General features: G+C 38.8%; 1 protein-coding gene across 1 annotated transcript; it reads left to right on the top strand.

Moving 5' to 3' along the window:
• Positions 1-17,108: 17,108 nt before the first annotated feature.
• Positions 17,109-21,910, top strand: LOC107776617 (proteinaceous RNase P 1, chloroplastic/mitochondrial). The gene is made up of 7 exons (XM_016596527.2): positions 17,109-18,852; positions 18,931-19,020; positions 19,126-19,307; positions 19,418-19,538; positions 20,051-20,119; positions 20,349-20,478; positions 21,328-21,910. The coding sequence occupies exons 1-7, from the start codon at positions 17,263-17,265 to the stop codon at positions 21,603-21,605; spliced, it is 2,460 nt and encodes an 819-aa protein (XP_016452013.1). The 5' UTR covers positions 17,109-17,262; the 3' UTR covers positions 21,606-21,910.
• The last annotated feature ends 2,354 nt before the right edge of the window (positions 21,911-24,264 follow it).

Raw genomic sequence — 24,264 nt, forward strand, 5'->3', positions numbered from 1 at the left:
ATAAGCCTGCTAGAACACACATTATTAGAGGCTAGGATCCCAGGGGATCAAGTTTGATTCATGGACAATAATTTACAGTATTGTCGTGCCTCAAACCATAGCATGAACACATAGGGGTAGGGGTTTGGGATTCATAATAGAACAACCAGAAAGAAACTTCAGCATGCTAAAGTAAGTGTTGAACTATACAGAAGCAGTAGGAAGACATGCATACAAAGGTAGTAAATAAACACATTGTTGTGGTGTTGAAAACCTTAAATCAGGACATACTAGTTTCAGAGAAGCAAATAGAGAAAAGCAGGCAGCAGGACTTGAAAACAGGCCACAGTACAAGTAATAAGAGAAAATACTTTTGAGTATGGGTATAAGTTCAGAAATACTATGAGTGTTGGTGTCAATTAAGAGCAGGTATTTATAGTGTGAAAAACTGGCGGAAAGAAGGTAAGAAAATAATTAAGGAACTGGGTATCAATTAAAATCAATTTGTATGAGACTTCCTTTAATCAAGGAGTTTAAACTTAAACGGTAATGAACAAAATTGTTTAAAGAAAGGGATCAAGTAAGCATCTTGTGTAAAGTAGGTAATTAGGGGTAGATACATAGAAGTTACTTAAGGGAAGAATTTTGTAATACACGATTAAATAAATAAGGTAAAAATCAATTAGTACATAGTAAATCAAGGAGATAGAGATTTGTAATTACTGGTCCATGAATAAACCAAGTCAGAAAGGCTAAGGAAAGTTTTCGACCAAGTAACAGGGAAATCAGCAAACAAGGAAAGAAATCAATCAGGCTTACACAAAGGAAGTATGAAATTAATCAAAAATGGAAAGCCATTTTAGAGGGAAGTTCAATACATCTAAAGAGCACACAAGTATGCGAGGCTGAATTTAGGACAAAGAAAAAAGTCATACAATTGCAAAATTAGTAAGTAGTAGACTATAGGAACATGACAGTCACATAGGTCAGTCTTAGTAACTCAGCAATGTAGAAGAGAGAGAGTATCAAATAGCATACAAAGGGTCCAGTAGAAAGACATTAGAAGAGTTTAACAGGGAATCAGAACCATATAAAGAATCAAAGGTCGAAACAGAGCTTTGGAAGCCTAATCGAGTAGTAGATGAGATAACTTCAGAAACTCGAAATAGGTTCAAAGAAGTTAGGTTTTTTTTTTTGAAATCAAACAAGTTCAGAGATGAAGAACAAACAAATCACCTAGCCAATGGTCTCAAAACTCGAATGAATCCCCAAATTCTAGGGTTCTTTCCATCAATCGAGTGTAGAGATTAAAGGCCAAGTAATCAAGGAAAAGATACTAACAAAACAAGTTTAGAGATTTCAGAAAGGAGCTGAGACCTTTAACATGCATCTTTCAGTAGAAGAAACTTATGAGAAACATAGTAAAAGAACAATATGCGAAACACAGAAGAAGAACTCATAAGAACATAGTAGAAGAAACACATAGGAAGACACAGTAGAAGAACTCGTAAGAACACACTAGGAGAGACACATAAAAATCACAGTAGAAGAAACTAATAAGAAACATAGTAGAAGAAACACACAAGAGAAAAAGAAAATCAGAGAAACATCTAAATAACTTAACAAAAACCCTAAATCGGAAAGATAAAGGTTTTGAAAGCATAGTTTGTCAAAAGAAATCTCGAGAAATCGTTCAAAAGTTTAGGAAAAATACGGATCTAGAGCAGATCTAAAGAAATCAGAAGAACCTCAAAAGTTAGGGTTTCAGAAGAACCCAGATGATGAGAAAGGCTTGGAGAGTCGTTGATATGAGCAAAAGCAATCGAGATCAGGCTCGAATAGCCATGGCTTGCCGGAGCAAGGCCGGAGATGGCCATAGAACTCAGATCAAACAAGCTCTGGGCCAAGCTTCTTCGTGGTCAGACCTTGAAACTTCAGTAACCAAACGTGTAAGAGTTATAGGAGGCCGGTATAGGACTTCTATGGCCTTGGAAGCCATGGATTCCGGTGGTTTTAGGGTGGAAGTGGAGGGAGGTAGCTAGGGTTTTTGAGAGATAATTTGGGAGAGGGGGAATCCAGGGGCGGCTATCGGTGAGAAATGATTAGGGTTTGGGGGGTATTGGGAAATTAAAAAGGAAAGGGTGAGTATGAGCCGTTGATCTAAATTATCAACGACTAGGATTGAAAGGGGGATCCAGGCGGGTTATTAAAAGGGTTGTGGGTCGAGTAAATTTAGGATTTGGGTCGAGTAATGGGATATGGAATTGGTTTCAATTAGGGGTGCCCAATCTGGCCGAAATTGAAATACAAATGGGCTAACATTTAAATAGCCATTTCCCTTGTTTATTTTATAAAAAATAGTAAAATAATTTGTGAAAATAAATTAAAGGTACTAAAATAATTAATAATATATAATTATAAAAAATAAAAATACTGGAGTCAATTTTATAATTATGAATACAATTAAATCTTAAAATAGGCTAATATTGCAATTATATGCAATTTAGCTTAAAATGCCAAATAAATTTGTAAAAATATGAAAAAATTATGCTAGATATACTTCAATATAAATATGAGAATAAAATAAATAAATCATCCAAAATGATAATTTTGGGGATAATTACTAGGTTTCTTGATAAAATAGGGCAATAAATTGGTTTAAAAAATCTTTAAAAATTAAGAAAAAAAGAATAAAACATGTGACATACTTGTATATACATATACATGCTATTTTGAAAGTATTTTGCATATTAAAAAATATACAGGAAAAAATTGGATATCAACATGAGCTCTTGCCAATTCAGCTCGGAGGTCCCTGATCTCCTTCTCTTTTTGCACATTGAGGCATTTGAGGGCATATCTCTCCTCCGTGAGGCTCTTTAGATCAGCCTCACATCGGTTCATCTCATATGGGATTCATTGAATGCTTCTCGATGAAGCATCACAACATATGGAGAAAGGAAGGAAATCATACAGAAGGAAATAAAAGCAAACGTAATAACGGGGGATGAAATTTACTTGGTTCGGGAGTCGCTGAGCCTCATCAAAAATGATCAGTGCATCTAGGTCAGAAATGTCATTGATCCCCGCGAGGAAGCCACAGAATATGTCTTCCCCTTCGTGGTTCGTTCCCACATCGGGGGTTTTATAGATTGTGCCTCCCGAAATTGCCTTTCAGAAAATATGGGGCCGGGCGGCGAATCGTCAATATTAATTGCCCTAAGCAACTCACTTAGGGCACTCTCTTCTTTTCAAAGGACCTCGAAGCTAGACCCTTCGGGCACACTCTCCGGTTGTTCATCACGGCAGGAAACATCTTCGGCCCCCGATGACTCGGGGACTTTGCTTGGACCATTTTCTGAGATCTCCTCGGTCCGAGGATGAGCCTCCTCGGACATCACCGACTCAGCTGATTTTGAAGCTTCGATGCTTCCCCTCTTTCGAGCCACTAGCTCGCAGTCAGCATTTTTCCCCTCCTCTCGTAGCTTCTGGGGCTACGTCAGCAAACAAAGCAGCAGAGTCATTCTTCGGCTTACGAGTCTTGCTCTTCTTAGGCTTCGGAACATCCGAAGGCGAGACCCTTCTTCTCTTCTTATCCTTGGGCGATTTTGGGGCCACCTCCTCCCCATGCAGGGCCGGCCTCATTTAGGCAACATCCCCGAAACCTGTATAAAAGGAAATCAAGTGAAAATATGGAAGACATAGAAAGGCATCAAATACGATAGAGAATTTTACCATAGGTTTTGGCCTCCCATCGGCCCTTGGCCAAATCACGCCAACAACGCTCAGAGTATGAAGAGGTTGAGGCTAGCTTTCGAACCCAGCCTTCAAGGTCCGGGATTGCACCGTGCACCCAAGCAGTCGTTGTATCATAGGAAAGGATGTCAGTGCAAAAAAACAAAAGAAACAAAACAGTAGACGGAAGTTATAGGCAAATTCGTGCTTACGCTTCATGTTCCACTCTTTAGGGAACAACATCTTCTCTGCCGGAGTTATGTCAAAAGTACTCACTCGGACAAACCGGCCCTTCCATCCTCAGTCCTTGTCCTCATCTATGCTCGAGAACAACACTTTGGTGGCCCGACGCTGAAGCCTTATCAACCCTTCCTATTAGAGAAGGGGACTGTAAATTCTAATAAGGTAGTTGAGAGTAAAAGGCATCTCCTCAACTTGTCTCAAGAAGAATCGAAGCAAATAAAAATGCGCCAGAAGGAAGGATGAATCTGGCCCAAGGTTATTTGGTATTGGCGGCAGAAATCAAGGATAACGGGGTCAACAGGACCTAACGTAAAAAGGTAAGTGTAAATGCTTCAGAACCCTTTCATGTGAGTGGTGATGTCCTCTTCAGGGGTCGAGATCACCACCTCTTTGCCTTCGCAATGGCAATCCTTTTTTACCTATTTCAGGTCGCCCTCAGTTATCGAGCATATATATCTCCACATCGGCTCGCATCGACCCGGGACAGACAAGGGTTTCTCGATCTTGGAATCGGAGGTAAGATTGCACGACCCTGGAACACACTCCTCGATGCGTGGCTCCACCAACGTTTTATCACCGGCTGGCCGCGATGAAGAAGCCTTTTCCTTTTGTGGGACGGTTTTGGAAGTTTTCGCCATTAATTCATGTAGAAGGAAGCAGAAAGAGGTGAAACTTGGTATTCTTGATACTAGTAAAGTTGACTCAATGGGTGGTGAAAGAGAAGAGATGGAGAGAGTAAGAGACTTAGAAAACTTTGTGGAGGTGAAAAGTTTGATTCAACCAAAGAGCCTATATTTTATAGATTTACGATGACGGATTAGTGGTGCTAGTGGCCGATCATCCACTGGCAAGCATTAATGGTTTGGGAAACTGTACCGACGGGACATTTTGGTCACCTCAATCGCTTACGTCATGGGGATAAAATCATTATTGGGATCTCCATAAAATTGAGGGTCAAAGTCGTTTCTTATCATTTTACTCTAAGAAATGAGGGGACTATCTGTATACGATAGAAATTGGGGCTACCCGATTTCATCCTTTGCTTGAGATGGGAATGTCGTGTCGAGGAGCTAGGACGTCGAGTTCGAAATCGAAGCCTCTTGTCGGACCAAAGTCGACTTCAATCGACCAGAAAGAGATAGACTCCGAGTGACATCAATATAGCTTGGTAATGGAAAAGGCGAGATATCCGCAATTGGTCGAGGATCATGGTGTGAATCTCGGAACGGATCAATCCACTGCGGTTAATCAGATGTTAGTGTGGTTTTCTACTATAATTAGAAGTGTACCTTATTTAGGACTCCTCTATTATATAAAGAGGGATCCCATTCATTTTTAAGGATCATTTTTTTTGTTCACTGGTAAGAATATATACACTCGTTACTTTCCTGCTATTTCACTTACTGTTCATCAGAGTTGCTTTATCTTTAACTGTTCTTATTGTTCCACCTCGATATTGTCTCGAATCTAGGTCGAGACCTGGATAGCATACAAGTTTGATTTATTTTATTCTCTAATTTATTCATTTACTTTCTTTCCTATCAATTGGTATTGGATGAAACCACATATCCTTAAAACCAAAATATAAGTTTAATTGTTACCGAATTTGAGGGTAAACACATCTGCAGTTACTCGAATCACCTGCCTTGGTACATTTTTCTTGGACTTTCATGGGGTATAAGAATACATCATCTTTAAAACATATATGTTTCCTTTAGTCTCAAATAAACCCCTAAAATAGAGATGTCGAGGAACTCCGAACTCTGTAGTGTAAACGAAGGTGTCATTTAGGAAGAAAGCTTAAACATGGAAATAGATGCTGCTTTACTTTGCCCTTGATCGTTTTTGGGCATGGAACCACTTTCTCTTCTTGATTTTTAGCGTCAAAATTAAGGTTTCTCAAAGCTTGTCCTAACGAATAATACCTGAGTTAACCACTGTCTCCTCGCAATTGTTAGTGGATTCGAAGCTGCTTAATTATTATACCATGGAGAATAATATTTAATTTGCAATCCTGGAGAACTATGTATGGTGCAAGTTGTTGCTGAAAGTATATGATGTGTGGCTACAATTCATGGTTTAGCACATTATGTGCCTTCCATTTTACATGCTTTAATGATAAATTACATTTTGTTTGAGCGTAATGGAGTCTATTTTATAAGTAGGTGAATTGGAGATGAAAGTGGAGCTAAAGGAATATTTAAACGCCGAAAGTGCACTCGAGAACAATGAAAAGGAGAAGCCAGGCAAAAGCCAGCTCGACCAGGCTTTAGCCTGGCGAGGCCATCTTAAAGCCAGGCCCAACCAGGCGTTAGCCTGGCGACACCAGCTTAAAGCCAGGCTGAGGCTGGCGTTATCCTGGCGACGCCAGGCCTAAGGCTAGGTCCATTCCGAGTTCTGAAGGCTTAAATTATTTCTCAATTTGACTAGGATTTGACCTACACATTTAGGGTTTGTACGAAACATATAAATAGACCCAAAACGCCGCTTTGAAGGACTTTTGCAACCGGAGGCAAGAATAGCTCATGGAACACTACTTGGGAGTTCGAATCATTGATTTTTACATCCCTTTATCTTTATTCTATAATTTAATTATGCAAATTACTTTGGCTATTATTACTATAAGTATGAGTAGCTAAACTCCTAATCTAGGGTTTTGATGGAACCTATTGGAGGATGATTTTATTATTATGTTAATATAGATTTTCCATCATATTTTCTCTATTTGTTCAGCTATATTGTGATTGTTGTTGATTGAAGGGCCCTCAATCGACTGTGCCTATTTAGTATGTATTACTCGGGAGAGAGTGCATATTTAGGTAGTTGTTGAAAAACACCACTCCTAATGTATATGAGGTATTAATACGAAGGGTTTAAAGGTGGGATTAGTGATAACTAAACCTTGGGTGCGATCTAAGTGAGCTGTATTTAAGGCTAGCTAGCATAATTTGGGAGAATATATCTAGTATATTGTTGTAATTACTCGGGAGGGAGTTACGATAATCAGAGTGCTCATGATCGATAGAGAAGACTTAGGCAAATTTATAGCAAACGTAGCGGAAATGATTCCGACAATAGGGGAGATCAGAACCTTAGATCATTCCAACTCTTGTCTACAACCCATTCATAGTTAGTTCTTAATTATTGCATTGCCATTACATAATTTTTTGTTAGTAAACATCCAATCTGTTACTCAAATATTTTCGAAGATTGAATACGTAAATTTGTGTAAGTCCAATAGCTGTGATTGATAGGTTAATTCTCTGTAGGATTCGACTCCGGACTTATTAACCGGAATATATTTTCAGCGACAGCTTTGTCCTTTTTATAAGGCATAGTTGGACGTGATCAAATTTTGGCATTGTTGCCGGGGATATTTCTCGCCGACATGAGATGCCTATGAACCCAATTCAGGAGGTACAAGTGTTTGATGTTTGGGGGATCGATTTCATGGGGCCTTTCGTCGGCTCATATGGCAACAAGTGCATACTCGTCGCTATGAACTACATGTCCAAATGGGTGAAGGCTGCAGTGATCCTTACAAATTATGCAAAAGGGGTAATTGGTTTTTTGAGAAAGAACATATTCACCTGATTTGGCACTTCAAGGGCAATAATCAGTGATGGAGGCACTCACTTTTGTAAGCGAGCCTTCGCAAAGTTGTTAGATAAGTATGATGTACACCACAAGGTTGCCACCCCATATCATCCACAAACAAGTGGGTAAGTGGAAGTTTCGAACAGAGAGATAAAGAGTGTGTTGACTAATACTGTGAATGCTACTAGAACGGATTGGGAGAGAAAGTTAAATGATGCACTTTGGGCTTATTGAATCGCTTTCAAAACTCCAATAGGCATGTCGCCATACAAGTTGGTGTTTGGAAAGGCATGTCACTTACCGGTGGAGTTGGAGCATAGAGCTTGGTGGGTATTGAGGCAGTTGAATCTCGATATTGAAGCTGCGGGAACAAGTCGAGTTGCGGAGTTGCACGAGCTCGATGAGTTCCATTATCACGCTTTTGAGAGCACAAGATTATACAAGGAGAGAATGAAGATGATACATGATAAAAATATTATTGAGCAGAGTTTTAAACCCGAAGACACGGTATTGCTATATAACTCAAGACTGAGGTTATTTTCGGGTAAAATAAAGTCAAGATGGTCAGGGCCATTTCGTATGGTTGAAATTCACTCCACTGGTGTCGTAGAGATTGCTGCAGAAAATGACTCTCGCACGTTCAGAGTCAATGAGCACAAATTAAAACATTATGTGGTCATGGATGAAGCAAAGGTAGTGTCATCATTTGATCGAGCCTCCGATGTTGAGAGTACATTAAATGTGCTTACCTATGTCATGCCGCGACGTTAAATCAGGCGCTACACGGGAGGCAACCCATTGGACTGTTGTATGCGTCGTGCCATGACGTTAACTAAGGCGCTTATTGGGAAGCAACCCAATTTGTAGTTGATTTTTAGTGTAGTTAGAATTTTTCTTTTTGTTTTTAGATACTAAAACGTTTGTGGTGAGTTTAGGTGAGTAGAGCAGGGTTTAAACGTCACGCAAAGCCAGGATAAAGCCAGGGTCAGCCAGGCCTTAGGCTGGCGATGCCTGGCTAACGCCAGGGTCCACCATACCTTAGGTTGGCAACGCCTAGCCAATGCTAGGTAAGTATTTTCGGCCCTCTTTAAGTTATTTCTCCTTATTTTGGTCGAAATAAACCTCACAAACATGCCATCACACACTGAACACACTACAAAACAAACCCTAACCTCACTTCAACCAACACACACCAAGCTCTACAAGAAATTTCACAAGAACACAAACACATTGCATAAATTGCTTGCTCACCCACACACAATCACCAGCACATTACCATCCACATAGAGGTCAAGCTTAGTCTTGCTAGTCTTTCAAACTCATCCGAAATTCTCAGGCAACCTACTACTCACAAAGCTTCAAAAGTATGATTCTATCTCTTTTCTTTGTAATTTCGAGTTAGGTACAAGTATTGAGTGGTGGTTGTTCTTCATTATGGGTGGTTGTTCTTCATGGTCATATTGTGTTTGTGTGCCCCAATCCCATGAACACCTTAGGAATGGTGCTGAGATTGTGAAAATATGTGGTAGTACGGAACCCCCAAGCCGATTTGCGAGGATGAGGCAATCCCTCAATTCCATAAGAACTCCCATGGCCCTAGTGCTTGTCAAGTGTTTGATGTAATGCCTCAATGGCATTCCTAGTCCCCTTTGGAGCTAGAGTCTCCAGGATTAATAAAATAGTGTTATGTAGTCGTGCACGACATTAAAATCTTAAGTGTGGGGTGGCTCACGGGTAGCCCATGTGTTGTGGTTGTCACATCTCCTTTTTCCTACCCCGGAAGGGGTATAAGGGAGTTTTTCCAATTTAAGTGACAATCGAAACGAGATTATTTATATTAAGTTTAGAATCACCACTTGGGATAATTTATGGTGTCCCAAGTCACCGGTTTAAAATTCCGAATCGAGGAAAGTTGACTCTATTTATGGTCTCCGAACACAGAAATCCGGGTAAGGAATTCTGTTAATCTAGGAGAAGGTGTTAGGCATTCCCGAGTTCCGCAGTTTTAGCATGGTCACTCAACTGTTATTATTGGCCTAATTGTCTGATTAATTACATACTTTAAACCTATTGTGCATCTTATTCCTTCTACCGCTTTTAAAAGTCCACGATTGTCATACAACTAGTTATTTGAGTACACATTGTAAATCATGTCACGGGAACAGTACCCACGATCTACAACATGTTTATTTTATTAAGAAAATTAAATTGTAGCCGGGTCACATAAATGTACCCCCTGAATTTTAAAAATTAAGCCTCACAACTACGTCACGGGAACCGTACCCGTAGCTATGACAATCTATTTAATTAACGCGCCTAAAGAAAAACTACGAGAGTTTAGAACATTTTTCTTCATTAGTAAAGGTATTGATGTAAGGGCCATAGACTATGTAACTAGATGGCACACCTCAATTTATTTACAAGACTTTGTACTCAACTAAAGTGCATTGCGGGTATTCATACTTAAAAACTAATTTGAAATTAGGTATCACAACTACGCTATGAGAACCATACCCACAGTTGCGATGATTTAATTATGTGCCTAAACGTTTGCCTACCCATGTGTTGATGGCCTAAGCATGCTACTAGCGGACCAACTAATAAATAAGTGACATAAAAAAACAATATTATCCTTATGTGTTTCTGAATGTGAATACTATCTCACTAAAAGATACGTTCAAAATGCCCCACATGACTATCTAAGACAATGAACTGAATATCCATTTTCCCATCTTTCAGAAGGAAAATTTTCATTTTACCAAAACATCAGTTCAAACTCTTTCTCACAACAAGGCAAGCTAAAGGGAATAAACTCCAAGTTTCAACGGGGAACAAATAGAGAATAGAGACGGCAATAGTGTAAGATCAATGAAACAATCACGAAACCAAACAAAATTTCAGTTATTCACATCAAAATCTAATAGACATAGGTGACAATACCATAAATTGAGCATATTCAACCATAGAACAAAGATCACTCTAAGTCAGTAAGACAAAGAGAAGAGAGATGGACCTTTATATAGCAATATGTTTTGGAAACAATGAACAAGAAAAATTCGGCCAGAGCTACGGTTAACGACCTCGACGCACCGGAATTCGACAAACTCAGAAACTTCAATATCTAGCGCCGAACAGATCTCACAAACGAGCTCCAAGATAGATTCAACCTCGACAAGGAACCATCAAAACAGTCATTGAAACTCAGCCAAAAAAACTCGAGACTCGCCGGAAAAGAATGTTAAACGAGCTTTTGGGCTCCTCACTATTTTCATCCTTTTTTTTCGTTCACTACCTTTGCTTCTCTGTTACTTCAGTGTGTGAGTGTGTGTGTGAAGCTTTGTTCAGTTGTGGGAGATGGGGTCATTTAGTGTGAGGTGAAGGTGGGTTGGTCTGTCGCTGGTTGATGTTGAAGAAGAAGAAGCTCAGTGGTCATTGGTTTTGTTTCTGTTTGGTTGTTGATCCTCAAGCTTAAGGTCTGTAGGTTCTTTTGGAGAATAAAGATCTCAAAAACGGCTGTGTTGAGGCGATGGCTGCTGCTCTTGTTTCTGCCGGATTTACAGCGAGTTTTGAGAGGCGGATAAGATGGAGTTTTGAAGGGGTGGTCGCTGGTTTCCGGCAGTGGTTGGTTTTTGAAGGGGTCACCGACAGCATAGGGTGTGGAGGAGACGACGGCTTGGTGGCTGTAAGTTGAAAAGAGGTTAGGTGCGGCTGATGGCTATTGCTCTTGTTTTTTGTCTAGGGTTTTTTTGTTAGAGCTTCATGAAGAAGAAGCTTTGCTTTATTTAGGTCCTCTTTCATAGGAAACGGTTGATGCTTTATGTTTAGTCTAGGGTTATTTTTAAGTCTAAATCTAGGGTTTTGGGATATTGGGCTTGAGTTATTATGGGCTAGGTCCGAAAATTAGGCCTAAAAATGGGTTGTTTGAGCCCAAATTTTATTTTTTCTCCGTGAACAAGACTAAAAATGCGACCTCATTTACTAATTAATCCTACTTAAGAAAATAATTATTAAGATAAGACTAATCGTTAAAACAAACCTATTTTTTGGTATTTTCGAATATCAATTTAAAAATAAAAATAAGATACTATTTTTGTATTTTTTTACGAAAGGTATATAAACTAAAAGCAACTAACAAGAAGAAATATTTTTCTAATTTTTATTTTTTTGATAAAATAAAGTAAAAGAGTTAAAACTAATTGAAATATAGATATTAGACCTAAACTAAATATTTTACGCTAAAATGAGTGAAATCTCGGGGAGGGTCAAAAATCACATGTCTACAGTGGTTTGATTCTAATGTTAAGAAAATACGAGGTAAAGTCTGAGTAACCTCAGCAAGTTGGGGAAGATTATGTGTGTAGTGTGCAATGTAGCGTTATTTGACTACTACTTATTTGTGTAGGAACGAAGATGCCTCCCAAAAAAGACACAGGCAAAGGCAAGGCCACTTCAACTGCCCAAGCTAAAGCAAAGGCAACCTCCGCACCTCCTCCAAAGTAAAGAAAAGAAAAGAGGGAGAAGCAACTTCTAGTATGACTGGTGCACAAGCGGTGGCAGCTGTAGCTACCATGCGTCAACAACCCCAAGGACAATGGGAGTTTGGTATAAACAACATACCTCCGCATATGAGGGATTGGTACAAGCGTTGTAGGCCTAAACATATCCATCCGGAGGGAGCTATCCAGGAACACAGCATGAAAGCGAAGTATCCGGCAATTTGGAAAGGCATACAGGAGTTGGGGTTAAGCTATATTTTTAAGAACACAGGGGACATTAATCTCAACCTAGTCAGGGAATTCTATGTAAGGTTTGACCCACATGACACTGAGGAGTTGGTGCCAATTCGTGGATGCTTGATAGATTTTTCAGCCAAGCCATATGCGATTTTTTAGGTGCTCCAAATGTTCTTATGGAGCCATTGGTCCAATTCATTTGTAGGCCTACTTATAGAGAGCTGAGGCACACGCTCTGTGGGGTCAACTCTACTACTGCATGGGTTCGGGACAAGGCAACAAGTTGTCACAAGAGGTTCCCTAAGAAGAAGATGAAGGCGGAGGCTGAGGTGTGGCTCAAGTTGGTAAACGCACGGCTCCTACCGTGCAATCATGACACACTTATAAGCCGTGAGAGGACCTATGTGCTATATTTCCTGACGACAACACAGAGGGTGAATGTGGGTCACCTGATCCGCTACCAGATGGCATCAGTGAGAATGAGTAAAAAAAATTGATCGAATGACATTTCCTAATTTCCTAACTCGGTTCCTACAACATGAGGGGGTTGAGGAAGAGCCTAACTTTGACCACACTATCGATCAGCTCATCCGACAAACAAACATCACTAATCTCCGCTGAAAGACAAGGTTGGTACGTCTTCATTGATAGGTGCTGAGCGCAATGCACGTGATGATCGTTTCATGTCCCATATTTATGGGATGATGGATTTGCAGCTGCGGATAGGGGGTCGCCCGGCTACATCTGAGGAGATGACTGATTTGGAGCAGCGATACCTGCTCAATGCTCATGCTCAACAGCTGGGGTATTTAGGCGAGGGATATAGACTCCCCACTAGTGAGGATGTCACCACGCTGGAGCAGTCTGAGGCTGAGCCAATGTAGTCAGATGGTGAGGGAGATGGTGATGATGGTGAGGACAGACATGATGAAGAGTGGAGAGCATCAGAGGATGACGACGCTGCTTGATCAGGGGGTTTTCTTGCACCCTACTCTTTTATTTCTTGTTTTGTCTAATTGTGCATGCAATGAGGACACTGCATGATTTAAGTGTGGGGTGGGAACTTGTAAATATTGGTTGTTGCGAGCTTGTTTTTATTTTTAGAATTTGTTAGAAGTCATTTTGTTTTTATTATTATTGTGTTTTTCTTGTTAGCTGTTTTTAGGCAGAAAAAAAAACATAAATATGTTGGACTCTTCCCGACGATGGACTCCTAGACAGTTTTCTTGAGGAAAGTAAGTCTAAAGAAAATACCAAAAAGATTTTTGTAAGTAGTGTAGTAATTCCCCTTTGGTTTTTCTTTGGGTCGCGGTTCTTTTTCAAGGGTTTTTAGTTGAACCGGGTGTAGGTAGTTTTAATTTTTAGGAGTAGGAACCACGTGGCTATGCATTTAATCGCAGCAATATCTCTGAGCTTTGTGATGCCTTGAGAATAGTCAGTATTCTGGTTGTGACTCTTAGGCTCAATTGTTGACTTTAGGATAACTACCTTAAATCGTGGATTCTTAATATTGCTTAACTACTTTGACTGGAGTGTTGTGATAAGAACCATTCCTGAATGAGTTATGTGACATGTCTGCGTGAGGTTTGTATGTATTCTATGCATTGCATTTGATGTCTAGAACTTGCCTCGTATGTGTGCAAAGCGAAATAGCAGTCTTGTTTAGTCTAAGAAGTGATATAGACAGTTCTTTGTTAAGTCAGATATATATAGAGTGCCCACTTAAATGTTATGTATCGTAGTTAACCCCTTTGAGCCTAGAATCCTGTTTCTTTGGTAACCACATTACAAATCATACCCCTTTGTTTGAATCGACCATATGTTTGAACCTTGGCACCTCTCATGAGCACTTGAATTGTGATGAATTATGGAAAAGTTAAAGTGAGGGGTGGTGGGTTGGCTTTTGAGTACGGAACAAATGAAATAAGGAGAAAGGTGCACCGGATGAAGAAAAATGTGTCAATAAAAGCTATTTGGACAGAAAAAGAAAAAAAAAGAGAAAAAAAGAAATATATATAGTAGTGTATGAAGAAAAAAATAATAATTCCTGATGGTGGTGGCTTTTTATGTATTGGTGCTTAAAGAAGTAGGGGTGAAATATAGTGACGTTAAGGTGCAACCTTGGTTTGACATAAGTATGGGATTGAAGGTTGAAGTGTTTGTATTAAAGTGCTTAAGGGAGGTGTAATCACTTATATCCAAATGTATCCTACCCGACCTGCAGCCTACATTACAACCAATGGAAGTCCTATTTGATCTTAGACTGAATGAACTCGAATAGTGGAGCATTACACTAAGGGCAAGCTTATGGTACGTCATTTGGGGCTATGAATGTTATTTCTGAGAGCGAGTGAATTTTTCCTATCTTGAGTTCCTACGTTATTAAAATTCATGTTGTGTGAAACTAAGCTCTTTGATTAGGTGAGGGCACATGATTCATAAAGGAAAGTTAATGTTGTTGACCTCCATGTTAGAGTAAGTAAGTGAATTGTGAATAAAACATGGTAGTTGTGAGTCGATTATTGAGGCGAGGATGTCACACCTTTGTGCTTGAACTATTTTAAAGATTCTTGGGATAATGAGTTAAGGGAATTTCTTAATAGGTTGTGTCTATGAGTGTAGTTTGATTGCTCGAGGACGAGCAATTGTTTAAGTGTGGGGTATTGATGTGTGGCTATAATTCATGGTTTAGTACATTATGTGCCTTGCATTTTAAATGCTTTAATAATAAATTACACTTTGTTTGAGCGTAATGGAGTCTATTTTACATGTAGGTGAATTGGAGATAAAAGTAGAGCTAAATGGATACTTAAACGTCGAAAGTGCGCTCGAGAACGGTGAAAAGGAGAAGCCGGGCAAAATCCAGCTCGACCAGGCTTTAGCCTGGCGAGGCCAGCTTAAAGCTAGGCCCAACCAGGCGTTAGCCTGGCGACGCCAGCTTAAAGCTAGGCCCAACCAGGTGTTAGCCTGACGACGCCAGCTTAAAGCCAGGCTGAGGCTGGTGTTAGCCTGGCGACGCCAGGCCTAAGGCCAAGTCCATTCCGAGTTCTGAAGACTTAAATTGTTTTCCAGCTTGACTAGGATTTGACCTACACATTTAAGGCTTGTAGCAAACATATAAATAGACCCAAAAACGCCACTTTGAAGGAATTTTGCAACCGGAGGCAAGAATAGCGCGTGGAACACTACTTGGGAGTTTGAATCATTGATTTCTACATCACTTTATCTTTACTCTGTAATTTAATTATGCAAATTACTTTGGATATTGTTACTATGAGTATGAGTAGCTAAACTCCTAATCTAGGGTTTTGATGGAACCTATTGAAGGATGATTTTCTTGTTATGTTAATATAGATTTGCCATAGTATTTTCTCTATTTGTTCAACTATATTGTGATTGCTGTTGATTGAAGGGCCCTCAATCGATTTATTATGTTTTACTTGTTGGAATTACTCTTGAGAGAGTTACGATAGTCAGGGTGCTCATGATCGATAGAGAAGACTTAGGCAAGTTTATAGCAAACGTAGCGGAAAGGATTCTGACAATAAGGGAGATCAGAACCTTAGATCATTCCAACTCTTGTCTACAACCCATTCATAGTTAGTTCTTAATTATTGCATTGTTATTACATAATTTTAGTTAGTAAACATCCAATCTATTACTCAAATATTTCGGAAGATTGAATACGTGAATTTGTATAAGTCCAATAGCTGTGATTGATGGGTTAATTCCCCGTGGGATTCGACTCCGCACTTATTAATCGGAATATATTTGCAGCGACTACTTTGTCCTTTTTATGAAGCATAGTTATGCGTGATCACTATACTATTTTCATATGTTTTTGATTGGTGAAGGGATAAAATAGAGGAATATAAGCTGTTGGGACCTTTGGTTAACGTAGACTATTATGGGGTCATTCCTTCAAAATCTTTGCTAAGGTTAGTTTTAGAAGGGGAAATGAGAACTGTTATTTTCTTCTCATTTTAACCCCGCAAAATTTATCAACGGTTTAAAATCTAACAAAAGACGAGGGGCTCAGCCTGAGTTTCGCAATAGATTTCTGGAGGAAAAAAGGAAGGACAAATAGAGCTAATAAGTTTTTTTGTTGAAATGACCAAACATAGGTTTACTACCTCCGTTATAACTTTTTATAAGGTAATATTTCTAGATAAGTTTCAAAATATTTGATATAATTTCATTAATTTGTCATAGTTAATCATTCTCCCCTCCTCTTCTCTAATTTGGAGAAGTAGAGGGATGATGTCATAGTCTATCCAAATTGTACTTCTTTTTGTTTACTCTAGGATGATCTAAAGGAGTATTTTATTACTAAAATAATATTTCGTTTTAACTTTTAAGAAATTTAAATTTATTTATATGTTCGGGTTTAAATTTCAATGTGATGCTTTTTATAATTATAATTTTTTACTCCCTCCGTTACAATTTATGTTAATCTATTTGACTAGGCACAGAGTTTAAAAAAATAAAGAATTTCGAAATTTGTGGTCCTAAACAAGTCAAAAAGTGGCCCAGAGTATCTGTGGTTATGAAAGCTTCTCATTAAGGGTAGAATTGGAAGTTTAAGCTAAATTATTTCCAAATTTAAAAAAGGATCATTCTTTTTTAAACGGACCAAAAAAAGAAATACTCATATAAAATGGAACGGAGGGATTAACTAATATTGTTTTATGCTATTAATACACTACATAAATTAAGTAACATCTTAAACTTCATATTTTTTTTTTTATCAATACGAGGATGTTACGTTTTTTTCTCTTTGTTTTTCTTTTTTGTTTCTTTTTTTTTTTGTTTTCTGGGAAGGAGGATCAGATGAATGAGAAAAAGATAGCAGATATCTTATCCTCGGAAAGAGCAAGGGGCACGAAAGTAAAATTAAAGAGTTCAACATCGTCCATTGTCCTAATATAATAAGCTGAAATCCGACATTGATATGAAGCTTCACTAACGGCCACACATGGCCTCCACCTCCTACATCACCTTCAAACCCCTTCAACAAACTCAACTCCAACTCTGTCTCTGCAGTAAGCATTCTTCAACTCTGTTTCACTCTTCTTTCCATACTCTCCTTTCTCCACCAACAAAATACACACCAAGAATTTTGCCCTCCATTCAAGTTAAAGCACATGTCACTCACTTGGAAACAAGATTATCCTTTGAACCAGAGCAAGAAATATCAGGCAGTAGAACTAATAATGAAAATAGTTCTGGGTTTTCCTCCTTTAGTCCCAAAGATAAGATGGTTGGCATGAAATCTTCAAGAGAAAATTTAGGTGGGAAAACAGTCATTCTAAAAGACAGAAATGCAAAGAGTGGATTAAAACCTAAAAGAAGTAGAGAATTGGGTTCTAATAAGTCCAAGACTGAAACTTTTGAGAAAGAAGTTAGAAAAGATGGGGGTAATAGGGAAAACATGGAAAAGGGGTCAAAGAAAAGTAAAATTGATTCAACATTTAAGATTGGGTTGGATATGTGCTCAAAGAGAGGGGATGTAGTTGGTGCAATTAGGCTGTATGAGTTGGCATTGCAAGAAGGAATAGCAATGGGACCATATCACTATGCTGTTCTTCTCTATCTTTGTGCTTCTGCAGCTACTGGTGTTGTTCAGCCAGCAAAAAGTGGAAGTGGTAGTAATAGGACTTTGAATTCTCTTGACTTGCCCAAGGGAAGCACTTCTGTCAAAATCAAAGCTTCAAACAATGGCAAAGTAACAAACTTGACTAATATGTTGAGCTTCTCTTCAGATACTAACTGTCAAACTTTAGATGAATTGGTGCAATTGTTCAAGAGCAGTGCAGAAGCTTCTAATACAATAAGTGATCATGGAATTAAAGTGAGTGAAGATGTGAAACACTATGCACTTAAATATGGTTTTGAGATATATGAGAAGATGCGGTCTGAGAAGGTACAAATGAATGAAGCAACCCTTACATCTGTTGCAAGAATGGCAATGGCATTGGGAAATGGTGACATGGCATTTGATGTGGTAAGGCTAATTAAAGAATATGGAATAAACCCGAGGCTGCGATCTTATGGTCCTGCCTTGTCTGTTTTCTGCAATAATGGGGATGTTGACAAGGCATTTATGGTTGAAGAGCACATGTTAGAGCATGGTGTCTATCCAGAGGAACCCGAACTGGAAGCACTTCTAAAAGTAAGTATAGAAGCTGGTAGGAGAGATAAGGTGTACTATTTGTTGCATAAGCTTCGAGAAGGAGTTCGACAGGTCTCACCTTCTACTGCAGATTTGATTGAGAAGTGGTTCAACAGCAAGATAGCTTCAAGGGTTGGGAAAAGAAAATGGGATGAAAGATCCATACGCGAAGCTATTAAAAATGGAGGTGGTGGGTGGCATGGACAAGGCTGGTTGGGTAATGGTAAATGGACTGTATCACGCACATCTGTTGACTATGACGGCTGCTGCAAATGCTGTGGTGAGAAGCTGGTGACCATTGATCTTGATCCTGTAGAAACTGAAAATTTTGCCAAGTCAGTTGCTTCTATAGCTGCGCAGAGAGAGAGAAATTCAAGCTTCCAGAAATTTCAAGTACGTTTTACTAACTGCTCTAATGATTAGGTTATTCTTGGATCATTTGTGTCTCTAGTGAGGGTGAAACAACTGCAGAGATGGCTTGACTATTATGGACCCTTTGAAGCTATTGTTGATGGAGCAAATGTTGGCCTTTATAGCCAAAGAAAATTTAGGCCATCTAAGGTAAATGTTGGATGCCTTGTTAATGAAACATGATATCTTCATGACACCCCTGTATTTTCAAAAGTTCAGGTCTTCTGTTTTCTCTAATTGACCATTTGCATTCAGGTCAATGCTATTGTCAATGGAATTCGCCAGATGCTTCCTTCGAAAAAGTGGCCACTGATAGTTTTGCATAATAGACGTATTACTGGAGATAAGATGGATGAACCATTCAATAGAGCGTTAATTGACAAGTGGAAAAATGCTGACGCAATCTATGCAACACCTACAGGCTCCAATGATGATTGGTGAGAGCTGTAATCTTTTATTTCTAGGACGCATTGTGCATAGTCTGAGTGCCTTGTATTCTAATTCATTTTCATTTATATTCTGATGGCGAATCAACTTGTTTCTTCAGGTACTGGCTGTATGCAGCTATAAAATTTAAGTGCTTAATAGTGACGAATGATGAAATGAGGGACCATTTGTTTCAACTTCTGGGAAATGACTTTTTCCCAAAGTGGAAAGAACGGCATCAGGTGAGTTCTACACTTCAGAAATATGTCAGCATGAAATATTGAACTTTCGTTCTAATATGCATGTTGGAGGTTCAAGAAAGTAAGAATACAGTCATGGCATATTAACTGTCTAGCAATATATTTGTTTCTCTTGACTGATGTTTTATTGCATCGATAAAAGGTAGAGCTGTAGAGGAATTATTTTATTAGGGAAAGGGCCCCCAGGGATGTGAGGGGTGAGGGAGAGGAGAAAATTGGTTGCGGGCATCGAATTATGTCTAGGCTGTACAATGGTGACAATGACCTATTATTCACCATTGGAAAACAACCTCCTCTAGTCGTCGTTGCTTTTTGTTATAAATTGTCCCTCATATTACTTCTTATTCTATCCATGAAGCAACATGAGCCATCTTTCTTTAATTAGCTTACTTGATATGGGATACCTCTATTTCATGATGTATATGCTATAAATTCAAATATGCTTGTACGTTTCAAAGCTTTCTGATGAAGGAATTTTGTTTTCTTAATTGAAGGTGCATTTCAGTTTCTCTGAAACAGGTCCAGTGCTTCACATGCCGCCTCCATGTTCTGTTGTAATTCAGGTCGTTATTGCCTTCTGCTTGATCTGCTTCAGAATATACATAGCAAATAATTTGCTCATGATCAATTTTATGAACCAAAATACAAATATAGATGGGGCATTCTTCTCGATTTGCAGTAATAAAATCAATAGCAGAGATTGAGCACATATAGGAGAAGAACATTATTATGTTGTACTTGCATGTCATTTAACACAACTATGAGATGTAATCTTGTTCCTTATGTCTCCAGGAGTCAGAAAAAGGCTACTGGCATGTACCAATTGTCTCACAACAAGAATCTGAAGAAGAAAGGACGTGGTTGTGCATTAGACGTGCTAATTCACCTTTGGCAAAGCAAGAGTCTTCCAGCGTAGACATATGTAAGTGCCTCTTACAAGAAAGGTTGACTGGTATCATAAAATAAATGCCTTAGTGCAATCTGACAGAATTGCCTAGTGGTCTAAGGCATCAGATTTAGGCTCTAAATACTTGCTGGAAAACAACCCCCTGTACATCTTGAAAACATTATCTCCAGTCTTACTGATCACCATTCCTTATTTTTGTTTTCTAGCTAGTAAAATTTCAAAAGAGTGACTGTATTTTGCTTAGGATTTGAATGATTATGATTCTGAACTCAAAAACTTCAGACTCCCCAGTTTATTTTTCCAGCCTTTCCTTCTCCAAGTCCACAAAATCTCAATTACTTATAAACTGATAGCGGCATGCAAAAAAGAAGAAGGATGATGGCAAGCGCACCTTCCACCAAGAAGATAGCCTTCCTGTACCGTATATTGCTTCTATCTGTTATTCTTTATGTCCAGCTGCATTAACTTTTGGTAGTATCAAGTTTCCAAAGTACATTGTGCTATTTCTTTCCTTGGAATTACAAGAAATGTGTAATATAGTAAACGAGCATGGCTGAACAGTAAATGGACTGCATGGCATAGCATTTAGCATGCTCTTTTACATGTTCATCCCAAACACAATGAAGTAAACTAGGCTTTAGAGGATATATATGAATGTAAAATCAAACATCTTAATCACAGAGACCTAAACCGTTAAGATATCAAAGCATTTAATTCTTGGATTAAACTCTACTTGTTTCGTGTTTATAGAGATACCTTATATGCCATTTCTTTCTTTCAATAGCAATCTTTACTTTGCACACCTTTTCTCAAAGTACTTAGAATTATACAACATGTTTTCTGGAATGGTTGTATGCCATGCAGCCAAAAATGTTGGTGATTCCACTCACAAATGTACTTCTGAATTGCACTCACCTCACCACAAGGAAGATTCAAAGTCAAGCACGAGAAGGAAAAATCAAGTTAAGGTGACAGGAAAAATGCATGTCAGCCACGATCGAAATAAGGAGGCACCTGAAGAGATATATAGAAGTCTTAAAAATATTTTACAACCATCAATATCTGTAGATCGTCATTCAATTCTTCCAGAACTGGAAGCTGCAGAGGAGCAAGGAAGTGGCATGATTGATTTCCAAATATAGTCTTTTACTCTGGACTTTGGACCTTTTTGACACAAGATAGTGCAAGGCAACCTAGTTAGATTTGCTTTTGTCGCTTTTGGGCTACTGCAGCCTCCAATCTATGGAAGAGTTTCTAGTTGTTAGGCATACCACATACTTGAACAGATCTGTCATCTAGATTAACTAGATAGGAATTCCTGCCTTGCTGGGGAATTGGCAGGGAAAGAAATGGGAAGGAAAGGCTCGTCTTGGCTCTTGTGATAACAGCACTTTGTACAATTTTTGGCTACATTAATAATAGTAGTTAACATATTCTTTATGGTGAATAATTTTCTTCAGTGTGAGTTGGTGTATTTTTCGTTTCTTTTGCCTCCAACAAACTTGACATCCAGAAGGAGAAAAGCTTACTAGGTTTGTACAAATGAAAGAAGTGAAGTGGTCCAACTGCTGTTTAGGTTGTAAACAACTAGTATGATTTGAAGCAGAGAGGGAAGTGTCTTCTGCACAAATACAAGCACAAGCCTTATCTAGTTGAAGATGCAGTGGGGAGGAGTGGATTTTCACCGCCAGCATTAAGAAGATATGCACCCAACATTAAAATCCTAAATAGAAATGATTGAAATCTCAGTACTTTTAGTTCCGACATGTCAATGTGTATTTGCAATGCTCGCAACTCAAGATTTGTTGTTTGACCAGAATCACAAAATTCATACTATTCCTTAAAAATCGAGAAACAGATAGTGAACTGCATATTAATTTTACTGTTTTAATCGAGTGGCACTGTAACCACAATTTGTGTTGGTTTTGTTAGACTTCACAACCTTGATACTGTATAGGGTAAAATTAACAGACGACGGGTGGATGTTCATCGAATGGACACGTGGCAGTAAAGACATGTAGGAGATTAGTTAGCAATAGCTGGCATCGGATACAAGCATGTGACAGGTGTTGTATAAGCTCCGAAGACATTAAAACTGGAGAAGAGAATTTGAAAGTAAGGTACTGGTTGAAGAAGACAACAATAAAGGAGCAGCCATTACAGAGAATCACAGGATTAACACTCAACCGTTATGCAGCTATCAAGAGGGGCCTTTATTCACCTTAAAGAGGAGCTTGATTTGGGGATCTTGTCTCCCCTAATTAGCTATAAATAGAGAAATTTGTACTCATTGAGCAACACGAAAAAAGGCTAAGATTACTCTCTTATTATCTAAAATCTTATTTTGCTTATACTAAGTTTTCAACATTGTTCTTATTTCCAGAGAAGTTTAATTCAAGGCCCATGCTTGTATTTTCTTCGATTATTCTTATTTTATTCGTTTATGTTCTTCATCATTTTATTTACTTAGATCAATTTAATCTACTTATAAATCACGTTACAAATTCAACTGTACCGTTTTATGTGTAAATAATTTAACGCCCACTGTGGGGAATAGACAATTGTGGTATTGCTTTGATATATCCATCTTTTTCTGACATACTTTGAAATTTTTTCTGTAGTAAGAAAAAAAAATATGGCACCCAATAATGTCAACAACTCGCTCAATGTTGGAGCAAACAACGTTAATGAGCATGAGGATAATTTTTGTGATAGAGATCAGCATGATGATTCAGCCACTGAAACGTGTATCGATGGGAATGAGTCAACTCTGGTCCGGAAGGAACGGAATACTCGGTGTGTAAGGACTCCTACCCCTGATGATATGGATGATAAACTTATTGTCAAGACGGTAAATGTTTTGAGAGGACAACAAGGGAAATCATGAATCATTTCTCAAGACATGACCGAATAATGACTGAGCTCTAGAAAGTGCTACGGTTGCTTCAAATAATTCCAATGGAGGAGTTCGAGCCACTCCTAGCGTACCTGCAAATCAAACAGCACAAAGAACCGGCAACGTCGCTTCGAGGGAAGAGTTCAAATCTAATGATAATCAAGCAGATGGTGCAGACAGCGGATCCAAGAATGAAAATAGCACAAATGATCCTTTTAAAACCGAGCTCATGAGGTTTACGAGGGAAATGAATGATTGGATGGTTCAAAACATTAAGGAATTCCGCGCTCAGATGGATCAGATCCCAAGGGCATCTCCGTTATTGAAGGGACAAAGAAGTATACTCAATTGTCATTCAACCCAAGTGCGGCCCCAGAGTTGATTCCAAAGAGGTTCAAGATGCCGGATATTCCAAAATATGATGGAAATTCGGATCCATAGGAACACATCACAAACCTACACAATGGTTGTGAAGGGAAGTGATTTGGTTCCGCATGAGATCGAATAAGTTTTGCTAAAGAAATTTGGCATAACCCTAACAAAGGGAGCTTTAACTAGGTATTCACTCTTACCTAAACATTTAATTGATTCTTTGGATACTTGCAGATTCATTCATCAAAGCTCATACTGGGAAAAGGAAAGTCCAAGCCAGGAAGGCGGATATTTGTAGAATCGCTCAAGGAGATTTAGAATTGCTGCTAGAATTCGTGATCCGGTACCAAAAGGAGAGAATGTTGTTGCCGGCAGTTTCAGACGAATGGGCAGCAGAAGCATTCACCGAAGGTCTCAATCCTTTAGCTCCAATGCCTCGAGGAAGTTTAAAGAAAGTCTATTGGAATTTCAAGCAACCACATGGATTGATGTCCATGATCGCTATGAATTAAAAATTAGAATTGATGAGATTA

The sequence above is a fragment of the Nicotiana tabacum genome, chromosome 18 (assembly GCF_000715075.1).
Source record: "Nicotiana tabacum cultivar K326 chromosome 18, ASM71507v2, whole genome shotgun sequence".
NCBI classification, from domain to species: Eukaryota; Viridiplantae; Streptophyta; class Magnoliopsida; order Solanales; family Solanaceae; genus Nicotiana; species Nicotiana tabacum.

What these genes read in the sequence shown, in the direction of transcription:
- LOC107776617 (XM_016596527.2), top strand. Translation starts at nt 17,263, where the DNA reads ATGGCCTCCACCTCCTACATCACCTTCAAACCCCTTCAACAAACTCAA. An exon ending in CAAGCTTCCAGAAATTTCAA is followed by an intron (nt 18,853 to 18,930) that starts GTACGTTTTACT and finishes AAACAACTGCAG; the next exon opens with AGATGGCTTGACTATTATGG. An exon ending in ACAGGCTCCAATGATGATTG is followed by an intron (nt 19,308 to 19,417) that starts GTGAGAGCTGTA and finishes TTGTTTCTTCAG; the next exon opens with GTACTGGCTGTATGCAGCTA.